The sequence below is a fragment of the Urocitellus parryii genome, chromosome 3, assembly GCF_045843805.1.
Source record: "Urocitellus parryii isolate mUroPar1 chromosome 3, mUroPar1.hap1, whole genome shotgun sequence".
NCBI lineage: Eukaryota > Metazoa > Chordata > Mammalia > Rodentia > Sciuridae > Urocitellus > Urocitellus parryii.
The window spans coordinates 154456653-154480114 of record NC_135533.1 but is presented as its reverse complement, the minus strand read 5'-3'; the positions used below and the strand labels follow the sequence as shown (position 1 = coordinate 154480114).

The 23462-nt window shown below is 42.4% G+C and overlaps 1 protein-coding gene across 7 annotated transcripts in view; it reads left to right on the top strand.

Annotated features, from left to right (window-relative positions):
• The window catches only part of Cabin1 (calcineurin binding protein 1), a 138790-nt gene that overhangs the window by 25259 nt on the left and 90069 nt on the right, over positions 1-23462 (top strand). For 5 of the 7 annotated variants that reach the window (XM_077796147.1, XM_077796146.1, XM_026412507.2 and 2 more), the window contains exons 10-20: positions 845-1131; positions 2948-3116; positions 5655-5791; positions 6563-6780; positions 8304-8382; positions 9105-9292; positions 10091-10243; positions 11463-11657; positions 16155-16397; positions 17582-17753; positions 23211-23326. In XM_077796147.1, the coding sequence (XP_077652273.1) occupies positions 845-1131; positions 2948-3116; positions 5655-5791; positions 6563-6780; positions 8304-8382; positions 9105-9292; positions 10091-10243; positions 11463-11657; positions 16155-16397; positions 17582-17753; positions 23211-23326 (1957 nt within the window). The other 2 variants (XM_026412506.2, XM_077796149.1) reach the window with 2 other exon arrangements.

Here is a 23462-nt window from a genome sequence, read left to right as displayed (position 1 = left end):
TCTTTGACTACTAAGTAGCAGCTCAGTTCTTTTTCAAGTATGCCCAGTCTTAGTTCCTCTTGGCTCTCACCATTGTTGACCCCAGCCATCTGCCATGTTTCTGTAAGGCCCTATCCAGAGATGAAAAGAAAACTAAAGCACTTGCCAGAAGGAAACTGGAAAATCTTGAGTTGATCCCAGGTTTGGAGTTCCCTGGCTGTCAAGTTTGTGCTTTCCTTCCTGCAAGATGGAACTCTGAAGGTCACCCTTGTGAGCCCTATGATATGTGAGAGGCCCTCCCCCATCAAGAAGGGCACGCTTGTATTAGGGTAGTTTAGCCCATTTGTGAACTCTGGCATTCAATTTCTGTTTTAAAAAATTCTGACATTGAATCTTAAACCTTTAAATTTAGTATGCCTTGGCATCAGTGTTCTATCCCCTGCACCTCCCTCCCCGACATATATACACCTTCCTCAGAGACATTGTCTAGGAGTTCCTTTCCTGGATCAGACACACCGGGATCCGGTTCTGGCACTCCTGCTGTTATTAGCTGGTGACCATTGGGACACTAACTGCTATTCCTTAAAAATCAGGAAAGCAGCATCCCTTTAGTAAAAGAACATTAGGAGCTTCTCCTGGGTGAAGAGCAGGAAAGTGTCAGTCCCTGCTTCTATTGTCTTGGGCTACTCCACCTTCAGATGTATTATGCTCAAGATTTTGTCACTTACAACAATGACAAAATGTTAACTATCTCCCTTCACTCCCATGGAAGTTATAGTTCCAAAAGCATCTCTGTTGTCTTTCTATAGGCCAGTTGACTCTTGTAACAAGGTGCTGACCAGGTGTGGTGGCTCTTTCTTTGCAGGTGGAAGTGCCTTGGAGAGAGCTTGCTGGCTATGTACAACCACCTCACCACCTGTGAGCCCCCACGACCCAGCCTTGGCAAGAGAATTGACCTGTCTGACTACCAGGACCCCAGCCTGCTGCTAGCATCCTCCATGGTGGTGACGCCTGTCAGTGTGATCCAGCCGAGCCCTGTCAACACCAACCCAGCCATAGCTGTGGCTGAGCCTGTGCTCTCCTATACCTCTGTGGCAACAGCTAGCTTCCCACTGCACAGTCCCAGCTTGCTGGATACAAGCACTGCTGTGGGTGAGCAGGCCTCTTGGAGTCCGCTTCTGGAGAGACCCTATTTGCTGACCTCAGCAGGAATGAGAGCATTGGTGTTCCCTGGCCTCTCCAGGGAGATGAGACATGCTGATCCTCATGGCATAAGTGGAAGTGAGAGCCCATCGCCCTGTAGACGAGCCTATCTGCCTGTCCCCAGGGCCAGCACTTCAGTACTAAAGCCCCTGCAGGGAGGTTGTGGGGCCCTGGGATAGAGTTCCTTGCTCATTGACAGCAACCGGTCTCCCCACCCCAGTTGCTGAGTCACACTTTGTGAAATGGACACTGCCAGATCCCCTCTAGCTTGCTACATGCATTCTGAGTACTTTGACCTTAGAAAATCAAGTCAGTAAAATCACCACCAAGTGGTAGTATATTTTTGTGATTTTTTTTTTTTCAAAAAAAATTTTTAAAAATTTTTTTGCCGAGCGTACTACAGGGATATTGCCACATTGATGTTCATAGCAGCACAATTCACAATAGCTAGACTGTGGAACCAACCCCGATGCCCCTCAATAGATGAATGGATAAAAAAAATGTGGCATTTATACACAATGGAGCACTAAGAAATGACAAAATCATGGAATTTGCAGGGAAATGGATGGCATTAGAGCAGATTATGCTAAGTGAAGCTAGCCAATCCCTAAAAAACAAATGCCAAATGTCTTCTTTGATATAATGAGAGCAACTAAGAACAGAGCAGGGAGGAAGAACAGGAGGAAAAGATTAACATTAAACAGAGTCATGAGGTGGGAGGGAAAGGGAAAGAAAAGGGAAATTGCATGGAAATGGAAGGAGACCCTCATTGTTATACAAAATTACATATAAGAGGTTGTGAGGGGAATGGGAAAAAATAAGGAGAGAAATGAATTACAGTAGATGGGGTAGAGAGAGAAGATGGGAGGGGAGGGGAGGGGGGATAGTAGAGGATAGGAAAGGTAGTAGAATACAACAGTTACTATTATGGCATTATGTAAAAATGTGGATGTGTAACCGATGTGATTCTGCAATCTTTGTAATGTTTTGAATAACCAATAAAAAAGTAAATTAATTTTTTTGCCATACTCGGCATTGAACCCAGGTATATTCTACCAACTGAGCTACATCCCCAACCCTTTTTAGTATTTTTATTTTGTTTTTCTTTTTGAAACAGGATCTCAGCTAAGTTGCTGAGGCTGGTTTGAACTTGTGATCCTTCTGCCTCAGCCTCTGAGTAGCTGGGATTATAGACATGCACCACGGTGCCTCACTTATTTTAGTGGTTTTTATTATCTCTGGAGTTATAAAAAATTTTTTTGACAAAGCTCCCACAATTTTCCTTAATTTCTCTGTCACTGCAAAAAAGAATGATAGAAATTTTTGAATGAATACATGCCTAGTTGTTTCTAACTTTCTTTCTTAATTATACATGGATTTCCTCTGTTCTCTGGGTAATTCACACAGTTTTTTTGGTATTTTCATATCATCCTTTGTTCAGAGGGTCCTGGATAGGGTCAATACCACTCACTTCATCTACTCCCAGCGAGGGAATAGTAAAGCCTTATTCTCATAAGGCCCCAGAGGGATAAAGATGCTCTGAGACCTGGCTTGTGGGTCTTGTCAACTCAAGAAAGGTGTGAGAGTTAAGGGGTTTAAAATTTATTTTACTGAAGACTCTGTTGTTGAAAAAGAAAGATTTCTTGAATGTCAAAGAAAAATTCAGTGCTGATAGTTGTAAAACAGGGAAACTAATCACATCTGTGGAGTACATTTTTTTCACCTCTGCTACCTTATAAGGTTTTAATTTGTGTTCTTTGTGAAGGAGATGTTTCTGGGGGAGATAAATCCAAGAAAGGGGTAAAGCGGAAGAAGATTTCAGAAGAGAGTGGAGAGACTGCAAAGCGGAGATCTGCCCGTGTCCGAAACACCAAGTGTAAAAAAGAAGAGAAAGTGGACTTCCAGGAGCTTCTGGTGAAATTCTTGCCATCCAGGTATTGTGCACAATTTTTCTGTTTGACAAAACAGTATATGCACAAACTGCCACCCTATACCCTCAGTAATATTTCTTATTGAATCACCATCCTTTCTTCTGGGTACCTCCTTTGTTTTCCTTTAACATCTGTGCAAATATCCATAGTATACATCATACTGGACCAAGATCTTGGATTTTCTTGCCTCTTCCTGCCTCTGAACTTCCTAAGGTAGAAGGTGTGACTTGTTAATCTTTTGAGGACTGGGTACTTCTAGGGAGCTAAAGACAACACATAATTTTGTTAATCAGCTTTCTGACACTATGACAGAGTGCCTAAGATTAAGGGGTTGGGATTATAGCTCAGTGGTAGAGCGCTTGCCTAGCACATGTGAGGCACTGGGTTCAATCCTCAGCACCACATTAAAATAAATACCTACATCTATAACTAAAAAAATGTTTTTAAAAAATCAGCTTAAAAGGTTTATTATTGGCTCATGATTTCAGAGGTTTTAGTCTTTGGTTGCTTGGACCTTTTATCTTTGGGCCTGTGGTGAGGCATGTCATGTTGGAAGCAACTGGTCCCTATCCCTAAAGTGTTCACCAACTCCCAATAGCTCCAATCAGCCATAGAGGGAGCCTTCAATACACAAGTTTTGGGGGGACATTTAAGGTCCAAACCATAACACATGTCCTGTGCGCCCACAGATATCTGCTTATTGCTGAGAGCCTGGGGCCACAGTGCCTTACTTAGATGTAAATGCTTGTCAAACCCCATTTGAAAGGACTTCTTTCAGGGAGCAAACCCTATTTGAAAGGAGCTTCTTTCAGGGAGTGGGTGCTTACTTGATTTTCTCCAGATTCAGCAATATTCCCTTGTTTTCTGAGAAGGTAGAAGAGGAGCTTGTAAGGTGTTCCTTGGTTTCACTGGTTCTTAGTGTTCCTCAGAGAAACCTAGGGGAGGAGAAAGTGCCAAGTTCTCTAGAGCTGGGAGGGACCTGGGCTCCACTGCTCCCTATATAATAGATATCTCACCAGTCCTACTTTTTTTTTTTTTGTTCTTACTCGATCACCTTCAGAGGCTTCAAGGCCCTGTATTTCTGAGCCTTCCCAGGGTTTATTGTGCCAGTAAGCAGGCTTCTTGATAACTCCTTTCCTCTACCTTTAGCTGAGTGGAGAAAGCATTTAGTCACTTTAGTCTATCTTTCTGCCTTCTAACATCTGTTTGGCACATCTTTTTTCTGTAGGGCTTCCTTTCATATCTCCTGTATCTTTTTGTGTTCATAACCTTTCTTATTCCTTCATGGTTACTGGAATGGAGTTTGGGAGGTAACTATGTATAGTATGCCATCTGACCAGGAGTTTTCAGCTGTCATTTTGTCTTGCGACAGTTTCAGTGGCAATTTCATCAAAGTCCAGAAGGAATAGCCAGAAGCTTTAGGAGAATTATAAATCTGTTTTACAGCAGGATTCCTAATTTTACTAACTTGTTGCCTTTCTGTGGTGAAAGTGAAATGCTTCAAATAAAGGTTAATCTCAGCATGCAGTTAATGTGGACCAAGGTGAGGATATAGTTTGTTCTGATAAATTTCTTCTGAGGTATGATACCAAAAGATTTCTCCTTGGAAGAGCTGCAGGATTTAAACTTTGGTAGAGTGACCGCCAACTTCCCCTTAACCATGCTGTTCTACCTTGAGAACTTGCTACCCAGCCCCCTTTATGTGGAATGGTTTCTACTTTATTTCAGTTGTTGGTCTTCTGTAAGGTTTTAGTGTTCACTTCCTTGAATTTTCAGGCAACAATATGGAAGCTTGCTCAATAGATTCTCTCTGGGAGTGTGCAATAAGTGAGCGAACACATTTACAAGTGTACTGAGTATTTATGCTGTAAAAATGCTGGCTTGAGATAAAGCCACAAAGATAGCCAAGGCATGATACCTGAGAGCAGTTTGAAAGAATGATTTCTCCTGGGAGAGGTCTCTCTAATCCCAAGATTGGGCCAGGCCCAGAGGCCCAGAACCAAGCTCAGAAGGGCCTGATGTACCCGCCACGTTCTCACCCACACACTTTTTTCTTGTTTGCCAGACATCTTCCTCCCTGCAGGGTGTAGAACATATCTAATTTCATCCAGCCTGTGGCTTTGTGCCTGCTTTTTTGCTAGCCCTTCTCTGTTGTCAGCCTGAATGATCTTGTTCTCTGTTTCAAGCACTCTGTTGTGGTTGGTCCCTATCTAGGTTGATTATATTTGTGTTTTTTGTCTGTTTCTCCTATTAGAAGATAAACTTCCTGCAGGCAGGCTGTATTCTGGCACCTAGTACCATGCTGGGCACATGGCTGATACAGAGCAATCATCTGTTGATGGATAAATGAATGAGTGAGACCAGACACCAGCTCACAAAATCCTGGAGAGAGGCAGAACTACCTGGAGGCTTGGACCTTGCCACTCACTTATTTTAGTCTACTTCACCCTGTCTCTGATTTAGTTTTTCTTAATAGGAAAAATTCAGATGCTTATATCAGAATGAGTGATGACTTTAGTAATTTTGACACATTCCATGCAGGTTAAGAAAGCTGGACCCTGAGGAGGAAGATGATCCCTTTAATAACTATGAAGTCCAATCAGAAGCCAAACTGGAAAACTTCTCAAGCATGGGGCCTCATCGACTGTCCTTTGACTCGGCCACATTCATGGAATCTGGTAAGAATTAGCAATATGGTTAATCACTGCTGGAAATTCTTCCTCAAATTATCCTATAACCTGCCTATGTTTTATTCTGGGAAGATGGTTTGGGGAGGTTTTTTAAGCTTTGATCGAAGAGCTACCTGGATTTGCTTGGGCCTGAGCCCTGTGGCTAACTGGTAGGTCTATTGAAATGTTCAGGCTTATACTTGCTGTGCTCCTTGAAAGCTGTGTGCTCCCTGAAGGCTGAATTCAGAGACTTGGCTTTGCAACTTGAATCTATATGACCACAGCTGTTGAATGCGTATTATGTGCCAGACACTGTGCAATACTGTATGTGCATTATCTCATTAAGCATACAAAGCAGCATTTGGAAGTCCTTTTGATGCCCACCTTAGACATGGTGACTATTATTATTTTTTTTAAGAGAGAGAGAGAGAGAATTTTTTAATATTTATTTTTTAGTTTTCAGCGGACACAACATCTTTGTTTGTATGTGGTGCTGAGGATCGAACCCCAGGCCGCACGCATGCCAGGCGAGCGCGCTACCGCTTGAGCCACATCCCCAGCCCTAGACATGGTGATTATGAGAGGCTTGCTCACAACTGATGAGGGCTGGAGCCAGGCACTGAACCCCAATAGCCTGACCTCAGCACTGCAACTTGATACCATGTTTACCTGCATTGAGTGGTGGAGGAGGGCACAGGTTCTCCTCTTTTAAAGAGAATAGGAGACTAGACATAGGAGGTCCCCTTCATCCAGGTCAGGTTGTTCTCTTTCTCTGGGCAGAGAAGCAGGATGTACATGAGTTCCTACTGGAGAACCTGACCAATGGGGGCATTCTGGAGTTGATGATGCGCTACCTGAAGGGCATGGGCCACAAGTTCCTGCTGAGGTGGCCACCGGGCCTGGCAGAGGTTGTGCTCAGCGTCTACCACAGCTGGAGGAGGCACAGCACCAGCCTGCCCAACCCACTGCTAAGAGACTGCAGCAACAAGCACATCAAGGTCAGGGGCCTCTCTATGGCCAGCATCATAGTGGCACCAGGGGACAGAGACAGGGATCTTCTGTGGGTATATGGCTGATATGTTTAGTCCACTTATTGCATCTACTTATGTGCCTGAAACCTAGACCCCTAAGGAGTTTAAAGTAGGAAATCAAAGGACTAACCTGGCTTGTGTCCAGAAAGACCTCTAGTGACTGAGTAGAGGATAAACTGGGATAAAAGTGGGTTCAGGGAGCCAGCAGGAGATTGCTGCCAGCTGAGCAATGTTGGTGGCTGATATCAGTAGTGACAGTGGAATCAGGATTCTTTTTTTATTTTTTGTACCGGGATTAAACTCAGGGGCACTCAACCACTGAGTTGCATTCCCGGCCCTTCTTTGTATTTTATTAGAGACAGGGTCTCACTGAGTTGCTTAGTGCCTCACTGTTGGTGAGGCTGCCTTTGAACTCCAGATCCTCCTACCTCAGCCTTCTGAGCCGCTAGGATCACAGGCGTTTGTCACCATACCTGGCAGAATCAGGATTCTGAAGACAGAACTGACAGGATAAATTGAGTATGGATGTGAGAGAATGTGAGTCATAGCAAGGGCTTCTAGTGTCATTTACTGAGATAAGCAAGTTAGCTGGGTAAAGCTTGAGGACCTTGAACACACAAGCATTTGAATGTTCAAGGTGTGAGGGACTCACTAATTTTTTTTAACTTGTAGGAAAACAGAAGTACAGAGGCTAAGTCAGTAGCTTAGGGAAGTGGTGGAGCCTCCAGCAGTTGTACGGAGTCTTGTTCAGCCTTGTCTACTGACTGCACTCTGTACCCCAGGCTCCTCCATTAGTTGCCTCCCAGAGCTCAAGGGAGCACAGGATACTCAGGCCTCCTCCCATTGGAGGTGTTATGCAAGTATCAAGGTGGGAGCATGGGGAGCTATTAGGGCCTGCCCATGTGATCTTTCTGGCTGAGGGTCAAGTTGGAGGAACATGTGGGTCATCACTCCCTTGCTGGGCAAACCCCACTGCAATACCTCAGGGACTCCCTCCTGGCAGCTTTTGTGCATCAGGCTTTCTGCTAGGAATGGTGTGGAGCAGCAAGAGCCAAGGCTTTGATCTCCAGGCAAACCAAGTTAATTTCTAACAGTGCGTACTGGCAGGTACCTCCTTGTCACTGAGTTCCAGCTTCCCTGAGTGCTCTGGAAATGTTGCATTGACCTCCCAAGGAACTTTAAAGGCTTCAGTGGATACAGTGTCTGGCCTGGCATGTGGCAGGTGAATGACATCCTCTTCTTCAGGATGGTCCCTCAGGACTCTGATGGCAGGTCTTTTGTCCTTCCCAAGATTTATCTCAGTGTAGATCCATGTGCCTTTTTTATGTCCTAGCAAGTAGCCACTGATTAACATTTTAGGAAATGGAAAGTAGGTAGAAGAATTATTTTTTTACCCCAGAAGTAAATTTTAGTTTAGTTTCCTCCCTACTCCCCATACTTAGGTGAATCTTTGAGACTTTGTTCCTGCCTTTCCTGTACCTTTCCTGCAGGATATGATGCTTATGTCTCTTTCCTGCATGGAGCTCCAATTGGACCAGTGGCTGTTGACCAAAGGCAGAAGCTCTGCAGGTAGGAGACATCTATGTTCTGTGGTGGGGTGATTTTCTGAACTCAGCAGGCTGGAGGAAGCTGAAATGGAGAGGCTGAGTCATGGAATTCATACTTATATTCATGTGGGCACATTTTCTGGGTTGGCTCATTAAGGTCACAGACCAGTTCCAAAATCCCAGAGAAATCTCCCTGACTTCAAGGAGTAGTTAGCAGCAGCTCAGCCTTCAGAGGGAGCCATCTGCCTCCCTTAGGTATTCCTCGGGATTAAAGGGAGCAGGATCTCAGTTTTGGAGTACTGCTCAATGCTCTATGTTTCCCCAGTGAATTTCCCAGGTGATAATATATGATTATTCTGACTTTTAAACTACCACTTAAACTGGGCACAATGGAGCATGCATACAATTCCAGCTACTTTACAGAATGAGGCAGGAGGCTTACAAGTTTGAGGCCAGCCTGGAAAACTTAGCAAGATTCTTTCTCAAAATTAAAAAATTAAAAGGGATGGAGATATAGCTCAGTAGTAGAACACTTGATCAGAATGTGTGAGGCCCAGGGTTCAGTCTCCAGTACCATAGTAATACATAAATAAATAACAAATTTCCATCTGTAGAATGCAGAGGGGGTTAGAGTACCCAAAAAGACTAAGAGCAGATGTGGTAAAGGCTGAGGGTGACCTCTGGGAGCCGAAGGGCATTTGGATCCTGCATATGAATGTGACTTTCTGGCCTGATGGTTTTCAGTGTCTCCTCGTAACTGCCCTGCTGGTATGGTGAATGGCAGATTTGGGCCTGACTTCCCAGGAACCCACTGCCTGGGTGACCTCCTGCAGTTGTCATTTGCCTCATCCCAGCGTGACCTGTTTGAGGATGGCTGGCTAGAGTTTGTGGTCCGTGTTTATTGGCTGAAGGCTCGTTTCTTGGCACTGCAGGTTGGTTCTCTAGTCAGTTGCTATGTGAGTGCATGCATGTATGCATAGTACCTATCTAGGCACTGGGTTTGACATGAAGAAATGGGAATGGTTGGGAATTTTAAGCTTGTCAAAAATCCAAGCATGGCCACCAGTTTGTAAAATACCTCAGCATATCCACAGAACTCTACAAGGGATCTACTGTGCCTCATTTTTATTATTATTATTTTTTCCTGTGGTTGATCTTTATGTTTTCCTGACAAAGCTTTAGCAAGTACATGAATAGAAGCAGTATTTTCTAGAAGGGAACTCTCCACCTATTTTGTAAGAGTTCTGGGAAGGCCAGGGTGGATTGGCGCTGTTACCTAGTACCCAGTGCTGGGTGGTACATGGTGCACTGTGGTAGAACAAGCCATAGATTACTAAGGTTGCAGCAGCAGCAGTTCAGTTTGAGGGAAGTATCATTGTTTAATATGAAGAATGTCACTTCTAGAATTAGGGCAGGCCTAGGTTCTAATCCTGGTTCTGCCATGTACCTAGCTTTGCCTAAGTATTATTCACTTATAATGAAGGGTTAATGATACTTCTCCTCTTAGAATTGTGGTATGGATCATTCTTTTTTTCAAGCATTTAGTAAATATTTGTTGAGCCCCAGCTGTGTGCCAGACCCTTTTAGGGGAGTAGAGCTGTAATTGGATTAAAACTCTGCTCTGAGAGCACCCATTGTCCATTGAGATCAGGAATGTGAAGAACCTGGCACATCATGACAGTTCCCTGACTTTTGCCCCTGTTTCTTGATTTGGTTTTCCTTTTAACTAGGGAGACATGGAGCAGGCTCTGGAGAACTATGACATCTGCACAGAAATGCTCCAGAGTTCCATTGCCATCCAAGCAGAGGCAGGGGCTGAGCAAAGGGACATTGTTATCCGGCTGCCCAACCTCCACAATGACTCCATCGTTTCCCTGGAGGAGGTGAGTAGGAGTTTTTAATAGTGTTTTCTTAGTCAAAAGATTTATTCTGAGTTGACCGAGTTAGACCAGACCTGACCTGTCCCTGAAGAAGAAGAGAACCTCCTGCATGCTAAGCAGGGCTCTTGAAGAGAGGGCAGGAGAGGCCTAGGAGAGGTAGTTCTGGCTTGCCCAGTGGCAGATATGGAATTTTCTGCTAGCATAATTTTGTTAAATTATGTTCAGTTCCCCTGACTGTGTGTGGTGGCAATTCTAGCAGAGCTAGAGGGAAGTGTCAGCTGATGAAGATAATTGTTGATATGCCCATGAGGGTGGAATAGTGGTGCCTAGCACACATGCTAGATAGACTCCACTTAAATGGCACTCTTTTTTTTGTGTGTGCAACCTTAGTCCTGTTGCAGTTCCACATCTATAATGTCCACCTTGTCTGAAAGTAGCCTGTAGACTCTTCAAGGTTGTTTTCAGGGCAAGTCCAGTTCCCTGACTTTTGCCCCTGTTTCTTGATTTGGTTTTCCTTCTAACTAGGGAGACATGGAACAGGCTCTGGAGAACTATGACAGTGCCCTCCTTCCTGTGTACTGAAACTGCATCAGGCCATATAAAGAAATGGTTCTATGGGTTAGTTATGAGTGCCTAATCTTCCTAGGTCTGGCAGCCTGACACTGTAGTTCTGAAAATCTGGTTTGCTGAACTGTGACCACAAGGTTGTCTTTTTTTTTTTTTTTTTTTTTTGTATTGAGGATTGAACCCAAGGACATTTAACCACTGAGCCACATTCCCAGACCCTTTTTAATAATTTATTTAGAGACAGGATCTTGCTGAATTGCTTAGGGCCTCACTAAGTTGCTGAGGCTTTGAAGTCATGATCCTCCTGTCTCAGCCTCCCAAGCTGCTGGAATTACAGGCATTTACCATTGTGCCTGCCCACAAGGCTATCTTGACTATTATGGTAGATGTTGTTCTGGAACCCCTCTGCTTCTGTGGTGGTTTTGGGGTTTGGGTATATTTTTTTATTAAAGAACTAAATGACTTGACCTTAATATAAATACTTTAAAAAGCACATATATTTATGTGAACACTCATATTATTTTTTGGCTTGAGTTGAGGGTAGGGGACAACATCTAATTTATCCTCATCTGGATGTGATAAATGGAAACACTGACTAGATTCTGGGAGGGTGTGAAGGGTTTACCATCAGACAACATCTTTGGACCTTTTTCAGATTGATAAGAACCTGAAGTCACTAGAACGGTGCCAGTCCCTGGAGGAGATTCAGCGGCTTTATGAGGCAGGTGACTACAAAGCTGTTGTGCATCTGCTCCGCCCCACTTTGTGCACCAGTGGGTTTGACCGGGCCAAACATCTAGAATTTATGACTTCTATTCCTGAGAGGCCAGCCCAGTTGCTTCTGCTACAGGTTTGTGCTCCCTGTCTATATTTCTCACCTTTGCTTGTGCATGTGTGTGTTCTCTGGAGGCTCTGAAGTAGCCCTTGAGAACACATACTTAGAAAAGTGGGAGTCCAAACTATTAAACCTGGCTCTATGAAAATGTTCGTCAGAAGATGTTCAAAACTGGGGGAATATTAGAATCTAGGAATGCAGGTTCTAGAGTTCTTTGTGGCGCACAAAGTTTTGTTTTTAATTTAACTTTTTTATTTGTTTTAATTAGTTATACATAGCCGTTTAATGCATTTATTTACTTTGATATATCATACAAATATTCCATTGAATATATATATATATATATATACATACACACACACACATACACACACATATGCATATATATATATGTATGTGTGTGTGTGTGTGTGTATATATATATATATATATATATATATATATATATGCATATCACATTTTCTTTATCCATTCATCTGTTGAAGGACATCTAGGTTGGTTCCATAGTTTAGCTATTGTAAATTGAGCTTCAATAGCTATTGTAAATTGAGCTTCTATAAATATTGATGTGATTTCATTACTTCAGTATGCTGATTTTAAGTCCTTTGGGTATAAACCGAGGAGGGGGATAGTTGTGTCAAATGGTGGTTCCATTACCAGTTTTCTGAGGAATCTCATACTGCTTTCCACAGTGGTTGTACCAATTTGCAATGTATGAGTTTACCTTTCTCCTCATATCCTCATCAATATTTATTGTTGCCTATATTCTTGATGATTGCCATTTAGAGACTCTGAACTTTTGTATGGCAGAGGAAGAAAGAAATGTCAGAATGGTATCCATCCATCCACCTATTTATTCATCCATCTTTGCTTTTGTGCTCTTTAACTGTTGAATAGATATAAAATTGATAAAATACCTGTACAGTGTAAAGAATCAAGATAAAATAAAGATCTGTGTACAACTGCATAGTTGAAGAAAAAGAATTGCAACATCTTGTCTGCACATGCCCTCTGGTAGCTCCCTTCATACCTCTGTTCTTTAGGAAGAAAATCATTTTGGAACCCACCAGGGAGCCAGCAGTTGCCTTAGAGAGTTAACTACTCAACTCTCTGAGCCTCAGTTCCTCATTACTAGGATTGGGGTGGCAAGTTTTCTTACCTCAGGCCTGCCATGAGGATTATGCAAGCTAATGTGTGTTAGAACAGGGCCTGGCACATAGCAGGTACCATGGAGGTGCCTCTGTCATTAGTGCCACCAAACTCTATGCCTAATTGGACAGAGGGACAAACATGGACAATAGTAATGTATTTGGTGGCATTGACTGGTCTGGAATCCTGGTCCTTTATGGTTTGTACCACTAATCACATTGTGTATATTATATTATTGGATTCTTACCTCTTAATTTGGAAAGAGACAACAGTCTTATCCCAGCTTTTTGTTCAGATTACATGTGGCATTTCAGTCATTAACTTTCTTGAACTAGGAAGGAATTAAGAGGTGCAACTATGGGCAAAAATCAGGCAGCAAAGCCCTGGTGAAAAGGGAGGAAAGAGTTGGCTTAGGGAGGGAAAACAGGGAATGGGGAGGCAGACTGTAGATCCTGGCTAAGGAGGTCAGGCAGAACCAAGCTGAGATTAGGAAATGAGATGTATCTGACCTAAGTTATCATAGCAGGCTATTGGGTGGCCCAGCATGGTAGTGTGTGGGAGGGACAGAGGAGTGTTACCCCAGGATGGCTGTGGGGGGAAGAGGCCAGCTCTGTCTGTGTCCCTGTCGGATGTTCCCATTGTTTCTATGTCTTACTCTTGTGGTCATTGTAATCACCTACTGAATGTGGTAGGAAGCTCCACATTCTTTAGGAAGAATTGATGTGGATGGGTGAGTCACTGTTTGAATAGACACTGAATAGTGTTAAGGACTATACCTTAGGACTGTGCCACATGCAGTAGAAGCTCCTGAATTTTGTGAATAAATGATTGCTGATCGTTGCTATTTCATGTTGAGAGAGTGTTTTTTTGTTTGGTTAGTTTTTTTGTTTTGTTTTGTTTTTTAGTTTCAGTTATTCAGAAGACAAAGACTATTATCAACTAACTTTTACAAATAATTGAAGAATGTTGTCTAAGCAATTTCAATGTAGAGGGAATCTTTTGAAGAAAATATGGAATGAAAAATATATGGATTGCATATCTGTCCTCTAAGTTGGATGCTAACAGTAGTTAGGAATGAGGCCCTATAGAATAAGATAAGTACATAAAGTAGGTAGGAATTACAAAAACAAAACAAATCACGTGAACAGTACATAAACTAGCTCAACAGGCGTTTTGTTTGTTTTTTTGCAGTATTAGGATTAAACCCACATGCTATGCAAGGGCTCTATCACTGAGCTACACTCCAACCCTAGAGTGCTTATCTACCTAATCTGATATTAATTTTTTTTCTATCATATCTTTCAAATATTTTTGCTAGTATGTTGTTTGCTTGTAAATTGTGATTTTTATTGTTTTTTGTTTGTTTCTACATATAAAAGTTTTGGATTTTTATGTGGTCAGATCTTTCAATGTTCTCAAATGTTTGTGATTTTGTTAATTGTGTTTTTTGTTCGTTTTGCTTAAACAGGCTTTTCCAGACTGGGAAAAAAAAAAATACTTATCTACTTTTTTAACACACATGGCTTGATTTCCTACCTACAGGGTGCCTGATACTGGACAAGAGGCAGGCAGTTTTGAGGGAGCCCATGTTCTAGAGGGGAGGCAGGCAAAGGATATACCACCAGAGATAAAAAATTTATTTGTCCTTGTTTTCTTCTAGCAATGTTCATCTTTTGTTTTGTAAGTTTACTTACTTCCTTTGATTTCTCTGGAGTTGGGAGTTGAATTTAGAACCCTTGGCCATTAGGGTGGGAGGGTTGTCTCCCAATTTAGGCAAGCTGCTTTTACATCCCTCAGTATAATTTTTTTCTTGATGAGTTGATCTCTAGATCTTAGTATTTTGGGTTGCTATTTTGAGAAGTATCTTTTTGTTGGGTATTATACTTCCTAACTGTACATTGCTGGTTTATAGGAACCCTACTAACTTTTGCCTGTTTTTTGAATCCAACTGATTACTGAATTACCATTATTTCTGATTGTTTTTTTACTCATTTTATTTATATAGACAGTTGTTTTGCTCACAGTCAATAATAGTTTGTGTTCCACATTTGTTGACACTTAAATTCTTTCTTGCCTTGAGCCCTGGGGATTGTATCATATTAAGGCACTCCTAATGGATTTTTGTCTTGTCCCTAACTTTTACCACAATCTGACTACAGTTTAAGGCCAGAGTCTTTATCTGCCCTTTTATGCTCAGTGATTTGACCAGGAGGAGTCAACTCTGGTTTTAGACCCCATAGCTACTTCATAGGTGCTTCTTGCCTCAGTGGCCTTTGGCTCAGCCAGTTTTCTCTAAAGAAATACAGACTCCATTTTCCTAGCAGTTAGGGCTAAGTTTGGGAGGTTTTGATGTTTGTTCAAACATTGCAGCACATTTCAAATGCAGTTTGGGTATTTCTGCTCCTGTCAATGTCACTTCAGAGAGTTGTGGCTACCCATGTCAAGGCAGGAAGGAGCTACTGCTGGGCCTGGGCTGTGGGGATGTCAGATCCCAATGGGGCATCAGGTACAAGCACTTCCTGCTGGTCTAACAAGTAGTCCGCCAGATCTGTGAATTCACAGACAGACTATATTTCCCCGTGTACCAGCCAGTGATAAAAGAACCTAAAATTCCCAGGAGTTTAAATAGGTTGTATTCTAGGGCCCTGGGCAGAGGGGAGCTTTGCAAAAAGTGATAGCTCCCAGAGAGATTTTTAAAATAGAAATAACATTTCTGTGTGGTGTCCTGAGAGCTCTTTCATGGGCACATAAACGCATTCACTGAATACTCATGGTACCTCCAAGGGGGTGATGCAGGGCTGAGGCTGAGAAGGACTCAGCACCTTGGCCCTGCCTGGCATTGGGGACGAGGGGCCTCATAGAACAATAACTTCAGCACTGTCTGACCAGTTGTCTCTGCTGTGGCTTTAGCTCAGGTCCTCCTCTACTGAAACAGTTCTTCTCCAGCAGCCCGCCCCTCTTCTGCTGAGTCCCCTCCAGAGCTCTGGCACCAAAGGGACATGATAATGATGCCTTAGGGAAGAGCTGATGGAGCTGTTTCCCTCAGTTTCATGTTGACCAGTTGCCAACTGTGTGGTCTCATTTCTAGGATCCCTCTTTTATAAATGGGGAAAATGAGTCAGAGAGGCAAAGTGCCTTTTTGAAAGTCCCCTGGCTTGTGACAATTATATTGGCATTGCACATAGGTCACTGTCTTCCTTCTTAGATGCCTGAAGGCTGTGTAGACCTGTGTAGGCACTGGGGACCTCTTTCTCTTTTGTACTGTCCCTCATCTTTTTATCTCGGCTCTTCCCGTCTCAGGTTTGAGACCAAGGTGTGCTGAGCTTACAGTGCACCTTTCATCTCCCTTTTCCCTATGCTCAGGACTCCTTGCTCCGGCTGAAGGATCACCAGCAGTGTTTTGAATGCTCTGATGTGGCTCTGAACGAAGCTGTCCAACAGATGGTGAATTCAAGTGAGGCTGCAGCCAAGGAGGAGTGGGTAGCCACAGTGACCCAGCTGCTACTGGGCATTGAGCAGGCACTCTCTGCCGACAGCAGTGGCAACATCCTGAAGGAATCATCCTCCACCACTGGCCTTGTCCGGCTCACCAATAACCTCATTCAGGTAACCCCTATTTCCTTCATTCTCTTCCCTGGCTCAGCAAGTGTGTCAATTTGATGCCTCCTTCACTGTGAACTAGGGACCTCAAAGAGGATGAATTGCCCTCACTGGCAGACAATTTGGGGATCTGAGATTGTGTGCAAATCTCCCTGGGTCTGGGAATTAGAGTCAATGTAGTATTTGGCAGGATGGAATTCTCCCAGACCACCAGTCCTGGAGAGAGAAAACAGGCTCAGAACAGGGCCTAGTCTGTTTGCAGTGAGCCAGAGGCAGAATGGAGATAAAAGTCTAAGCCTCTTGACTTCCTGTCAGGACTCTCTACCACCCATGTTGCTGTGGCGCTTCTACCTAAAAGATAACCACAGCACCCCATATCATCCAGGCAGAGAACCTTCCTCTGAAACATCCTCAGCTCTCTCCTTAACTTCCACTCAAGCCATCTGCAAGTCCTGCCAACCCCACATTCTTTGCATCTCTTTCTTTTGTTTCTCCCTTCATCTTCCTTGTTCTGTCATAGCCTAGGCACTGTCACTTCTTACATGAACTATGACAGCACCCTATGGTGGTGCTTATCTTTCTACCCTTCCAGCCCAACTACCATCCTACCACAGAGGCCTTTTTCCAAAACTGAAATATGAATGTTTTTCTCCCCTTGCTTAAAACCCTTCACATTTCCCTCTGGGTGGTGTGCTGCTCAGGATGCATTGATACTGTCTCTCTCTCCCCTCTTCTATTTCCTTGGCAGCAGCCATTCTGGCCACCCCTAGGGCCCCATCTATATGTCTGCCCTCTAGGTATTGGGCATAGCCATTCACCTGGAAACTTCCTTTAAAGGGCTCACCTCTGCCTGCCCTACCCCTCCTTTGCAACTCCCTGTTGCTGCATTTGCTCTCATTAGCATTCAGGTAGCTTATCCATAGGTTTCTTCCCCCAGGCCATTAGCTCATCATGCCACATTCAGTAATTGCACATGGCATGAGGAAGAATGCTGTGACTTGATCACTGGGTACTCTGAGACTTTGATGCGTTACTGGGGTGCTACTAGGTCAGTGTTCTCACACCAGAGTTGTGAGGGTGGGCAGGCCTCATGCCCTAGATCTCCTAGTGGGTACTGCAATGGAGACTTATTTCAGGTGGGTGGGGAATAGAACTGGCCACACTCTGATACCCCTGGTGCCCCCTGCCAGGTCATCGACTGCAGCATGGCTGTGCAGGAAGAGCCCAAGGAGCCCCATGTCTCCTCAGTGCTACCCTGGATCATCCTGCACAGGATTATCTGGCAGGAAGAGGATACCTTCCGTTCCCTGTGCCACCAGCAGCAGCTTCAGAATCCAGTAGAGGAAGGTGCACTGGCAACAGGTTTGATGGGGCTGGGCCTTGACCCATGGTGTCCTTGCCCCGACCTCTATCTTAGGGTCTCAAGGCCCTACCCAGGTACTCCGAGTTGGCTTGGGTTTCAGTGTGACAGGATTTCTCACGGCACTCGGAGACAGAAACTTCCCTGTTTCTTCCCTCAGAAAGCTCACTGTGCAGTAAATATGGGAAGCATGAATGTATGATGTGTTGCATGTCTGGTGCATGTGGCAGCATGGAGGGAATGACAGCAAGGCCAGTGCTTTAAGGAGTGCCTTGAAGTGTCTCATACTGCTAGCTCCTTTAATCCCATAGTAGCCCCAGAATGGGAAGCCAAAAGGGCAAGCAAAGGTTCCACATTCTAGCTGTCATTTCTTGGCTGTGCGATGTGACCTTTGGCAGTTCATATAACCTCAGCTTCTATTTTCCCTTATTTATACTGGGAATAATGGCAGCTACCTCAGAGGTTTGTTCCAGGAACAGACTGAAATAAAACCATGAAGCACCATAGCAAATTAGTACCTAGAGTGTCATAGGTGCTGAGTAGTGAGTAGTCATGAATTGAGAACCTGAAGAAGACAAGCTAGGACCGGTGATGGAGATGGCACTTGAACTATGGTCAATATGGGTAGAAAATGTGCTGAATTAAAGGAACTATATCACAACACCTAGTTGACACCTAAAGCAATCATTGCTGTAATCCTGCTTTTTTTTTTTTATTTTTTTATTCAGTTTGCTGTCCAGCCTATGCTTATATACATCTATTTGTTAGTATATATAATATACATATTTATATATTTATTTAACTAACAAAATTAAGTTTACTGAGAAGTTTTTCCTCAGTCATTTATAAAATAAGAAATGTGGAGAGGAAAGAAACGCATCCCTTTTTCACCTGAACAGAGAAAACTAGAATTAACATGTCTCCTTAATTAATTTATCTCCTTTTACTCCTTGTCTCTATAATTTTGTGTACTCCTCAGATATTTCTCAGCTGCTTATTATATGTTAGGCCTCTGAATTAGACTCCACTGCCCTTGACAGGTTTGTGATAAGGGGAGAGAGGTGAGCTTTCTGACTGTGTATTAGGCCAGTGAGATTAGTGAGGTGCCTGAGGCTGCCTGAGGTGGGCTGGGAGGTGAAGCTGAAAACTGATAGAAAATCCAGAGCAGAAGATGCTAGGGAGGTGGAGCCATAGTGGGCAGTGTGACTCAGGAGGCCTGGAGTTTGTGGGTTGTATGTGAGGGAGAGCAGACTACAAAGGGCTTTCAGACTTTGTTTTGTAAAGCTATTCCCATTTTTAAAAAATCTTTGTTTTATTTATTTGTTTTTTTTTTTTTAATATGGTGTTGAGGATCAAACCCAATGTCTCATGCATGTGAGGTGAGAGCTCAACCACACTGAGTTACAACCCAGCCACCATTTTATTGTCTTGTTTTCATAATACTGATTCCAAGTGCATGCTCTCCTGAGCTCTTCCCCCTGCTGAGTAAGGAAGACTGCAATATTTCTATTTATAGGTCATACTGTGGGGAACACTTCATGTATACCCTTTTTCTTTCTCTCATTTTACTTTTTTAGCATAAATTTCTGGGAATGAACATCTTTTGAGCTCTTGACTAAACAATACCTTTTTACTTTCCAAATAAAATCTTAGTAGTGAAAAAGTAAAAGATTCATAACTATAAATGTTTATTATTTTTCTAAAGATAATACAGGAAGGGCTGGGGATGTGGCTCAAGTGGTAATGCACTTGCCTGGCATGTGCAGGGCACTGGGTTCGATCCTCAGCACCACATAAAAATAAAATAAAGATGTTGTGTCCACCAAAAACTGAAAAATAAATATAAAAAAAAATTCTCTCTCTCTCTCTCTCTTCTCTTCTCTTAAAAAAAAGATAATACAAGAAAACTTCTATATTGAGATTTTCCCTTTCCCTCAAAATTAATTATGCAAACAAAAACAGTCTTAAAAAAAAAAAAACCTTCTAGGAAGTAGACAAGGAAAGAGGAAGAGTTATATGCCTCCAATGTTGGAAAGTATGCCAAAGAAAGAGACAAAAATTCTGGGTGGACTGACAGCACACGTGGCTCTGTTCCCTCTGCCCCAATTTAGGTAAACTGAGGAAAGATGGTAAATTGACCAAATTCTGGGAAATATTAATTTTCTCTAATTTGTATAGAATGGACTGATAGAGAAGCCCCTCCACATTGCCCTCTCTTTAGCAGGCTAAGTTGAAGGAAAGAGCTCAGGGATAAAACACTTCTGAATGTGTGGTGAGGCCATTGTCACACACTAAACTCTTAGCAGGGGTGAGATGGTCTGAGATGCAGAGGTGGCCCACACACATAATGAGCGTTCTGGAAGCAGATACTGTAATAAGATTTATTAGGGATCAATATGTGCAAAAAGTAGGACAGGAAGAAGCAGAAGTGGGTGGAGGAAGAAGTCAAATTGTGATGCAGGCCTGACAGAGCCTTGGCCAACCTGGCAGGGAGTTCTGGATGACAGTTGCCCATCAGACCTGTCCTGCCTGAGCTGAGGTAGCCTGGCCTTTATACTCTCATCTCACTTAGTCATTGAATGTGACTACACATTCAGTGAGAAGTGTGTAACTTCAGGTGAGGTGAGTCTCTAGCTCTAGCAGAACCTAAAGATGAACAGTGTCTGTCTCTGCAGACATAGAAGGAGAATTAAAATTGTAGCTTTAAAGAGAAGTTAGCTAATTCGTCCATGATATATTAGAACTCTGAGTCTAGAGGAATTGCCTAGGCTGACCTTGAGCAGGACAGAAAGAAATGACATGGTAAGTGTACTAACATATTGTAACCACCCCCATAAAGGACTGGGGGAACAAAAAGAAAAGGCTACAGTCACTCTTTTTTTTTTTTATGTTTTTCTTTTTTTTTAATTTTCTTTTTATTATTGGTAATGTTTTGAACTACCAACAATAAAAAAAAATTTAAAAAAAAAAGAGCCTGCCTCCTGCACTCTTATTCCTTCTCTGCATGATACATCTGCCCAGCCTTGCCTGTATCTTCACCCTCTTTCTTTCTACCTAAACCTTCTTGTCAACATTTAAACATGTCCCTTGATCTTTAAAAAAAAAAAAAAAAGAACAACAACAACTAAAAAAAAAAATCCTCCCTGGATTTTTACTTTGATCTCTCAGCTGCTATTTCCCCTGTTCTTTATTGCCAACCTTCTCCAGAGTTGTTTATGCTTCTCTCTGCCTCTCCCACTTGTTAACTCATACTCATTATCTATCCTAAGCATCCCTACTTGACCTGGCTGAGAACTGCTCAGCTCTAACAGCAGCCATGGGGCAGCCTTCCCAGGCTCAGGCCAGGTCAGGGCCGGTATGAAATCCTCCCACTGATCTAGCACATCTCTCCATCAAAGTCATTTTAACAAATGTATCATTGGCTATACCAGATGTTCCACCAGGGTGTGTTCTTCCCTAGCACTGGCAAGGCACAGGGTAGGTGCTCAATATATGTTTGCTAAATTACTGAAGGTTGAAGACTAGGCCTGTGATGGGCTATGGAAAATTTAAAAAAAAAGAAAAAAAAAAAAAAGAGTGACTGTAGCCTACCAAAATACTGATGTATTCATCCTGGCAGAGAATGTATCTCTAAGGAAGAGAGACAGAATCTCTGTATGTGGTTGGTCCAAGAAAATAATTAGAAATTTTGATCTGATAAACAATGAGGTAAAAAGGAAATTGAAGAACTAAAAGAAAACTCTGCAAACTAAATCTCACTATTATAAATTCAAAAACCCAAATGGCAAGGAGCAGAATGAATTTGACCAAAATGAACAAAGTGAATGCAGTGAAGAACTCAAAAGCATTGAAAGATGATAGAGGTGGAGAACAGGGATTGGGATTTGGTGTAAGGACAAGTAGTGCCCCCAGTGAAAAGACTTAGGCAATGGAACAGGAGGAGCAATCCTCCTAATGTCCAATATAAGATAGTATCTGTAAATGTAGTAAAAATTGAATCTTCAGATTCCAAGTGTACAGTAGATACCAAGAGAAATTAATATATTGCAAGCCATATCAAATACATCCTGGTTAATCATCTACTGAAAGGATAAAGATTATTTTGGTTTCTAAGCTGAATAAGTAATTATTGTCTTCATGGGATAAAAAATTAGGCTCATTTTAGATTTCTTTATAACTTCAGTCAATGCAGTTGGGATAATGTATATGTCTGTCCAGTTCCTCAGGAAAAAAATATGTGGCCTAAGATATCTAGCCAAGTTGTTTGTAATTACAGAGATAATAAATTATAAACAGATTTATAAAATAGATTATAAACAGGAGCTCCAGCTCGCATGAGTACTTCTTAAAATCTTTTCTAAAGAATCAACTTGGTACCTAGTCAGAATGGCTAATTCATAAGAAGGGATTTGTGAGGAGCACCGAGTCCATTTAAAATTGGTGTTGAGAGAAAACAACTGGGCTAAGTGTGGTTGTAGAAAAGAATGGAAATGTTATAAACCTGGAATGGTTATAGAAAATGTATGAAACAAAACTGAAAGGTAGGGAGAGGAGGAAATATTATAAAGTGAATCACTGATCTTATGTAACAATCATTTGATGTCTGTAAATGGAAACTGTAAGACCCTCAGAGGATTGGAGTGACTAGCAGAGCACAGTGATACCTGTCACCCCAGCAACTTAGAGGCTGAGGCAGAAGGCTCAAAAGTCGGAGGACAGCCTTGGCAATTAAGCAAGACCCTGTCTCAAAAAAAAAAAAAAAAAAAAGACTTGCTTGAACTTAATGATGACCTGACCTTTTTTTCAAACCAGTGCTTTACTTTTTTGACTGGTGCTAACCAATAATAAAAAGTACCAGGCAAATTTCAGGAAAGAAAGTTATTTCTCCTGAGTAATACCTTCTGATATTTTCTGTTCTGATATGTTCTGTCTTAATCCCCTCTAAAAGTGCAAATCATAAGACACTAATAGATTATGGCCTAGAGTTTCAAAAATAATGAAATTCTTTAAGAAGCTAATAATAATTCTATTGGTAACCAAATATTTAACTGAAATTCAGGGTTTTTTTCCCCCTTCTGTTTTCTTTTTTTTTTTTCCTGTAATATTCAGGCATGTGTAAAAGATAAGAAATTTTAGGAAATGGTACTATGAGTTCCATTATTATAAATTATTTGTCCCAAATGTCAACATTGGTTCATTCTTAGAGGTTGGTATTTTGGTAAATGAAGCATTCCTTCTTTATACTTTCCTGTATGATTTGAATTGCTTTTTGATATGCATGTTTTAGTAAAGCAAATCAAATCATTCTTATTTAAAAACAAGAAAATAAAAGAAAGTAAGAAATTCTGTGGCACTTTTGTAAAGACAAAAAAGCCCCCAAAGTAGAGAGAGCCTTGCAACCTGTTTGCAGTTCCCCCTGTTCCTGCTAACTCTGTTTCTCTTGGTCTGTTCTTCTCTAGGAATGTCAGAGACACCCATGCTCCCCTCCTCCCTCATGCTGCTCAATACAGCCCATGAATACTTGGGAAGAAGGTCCTGGTGCTGCAATTCAGATGGGGCTCTGCTACGATTCTATGTGCGTGGTTTCCCCAGGCCATGGGCTATTAGTACAGGGTTGGGATGGGGCTGAAGAGTACCAAGAGGAACAGAGCTGTGTTGGCTCCCTTGAGCTTGCTTGGCCTTTCCATGCAGGAGGGCCCACTGTGCCTCTT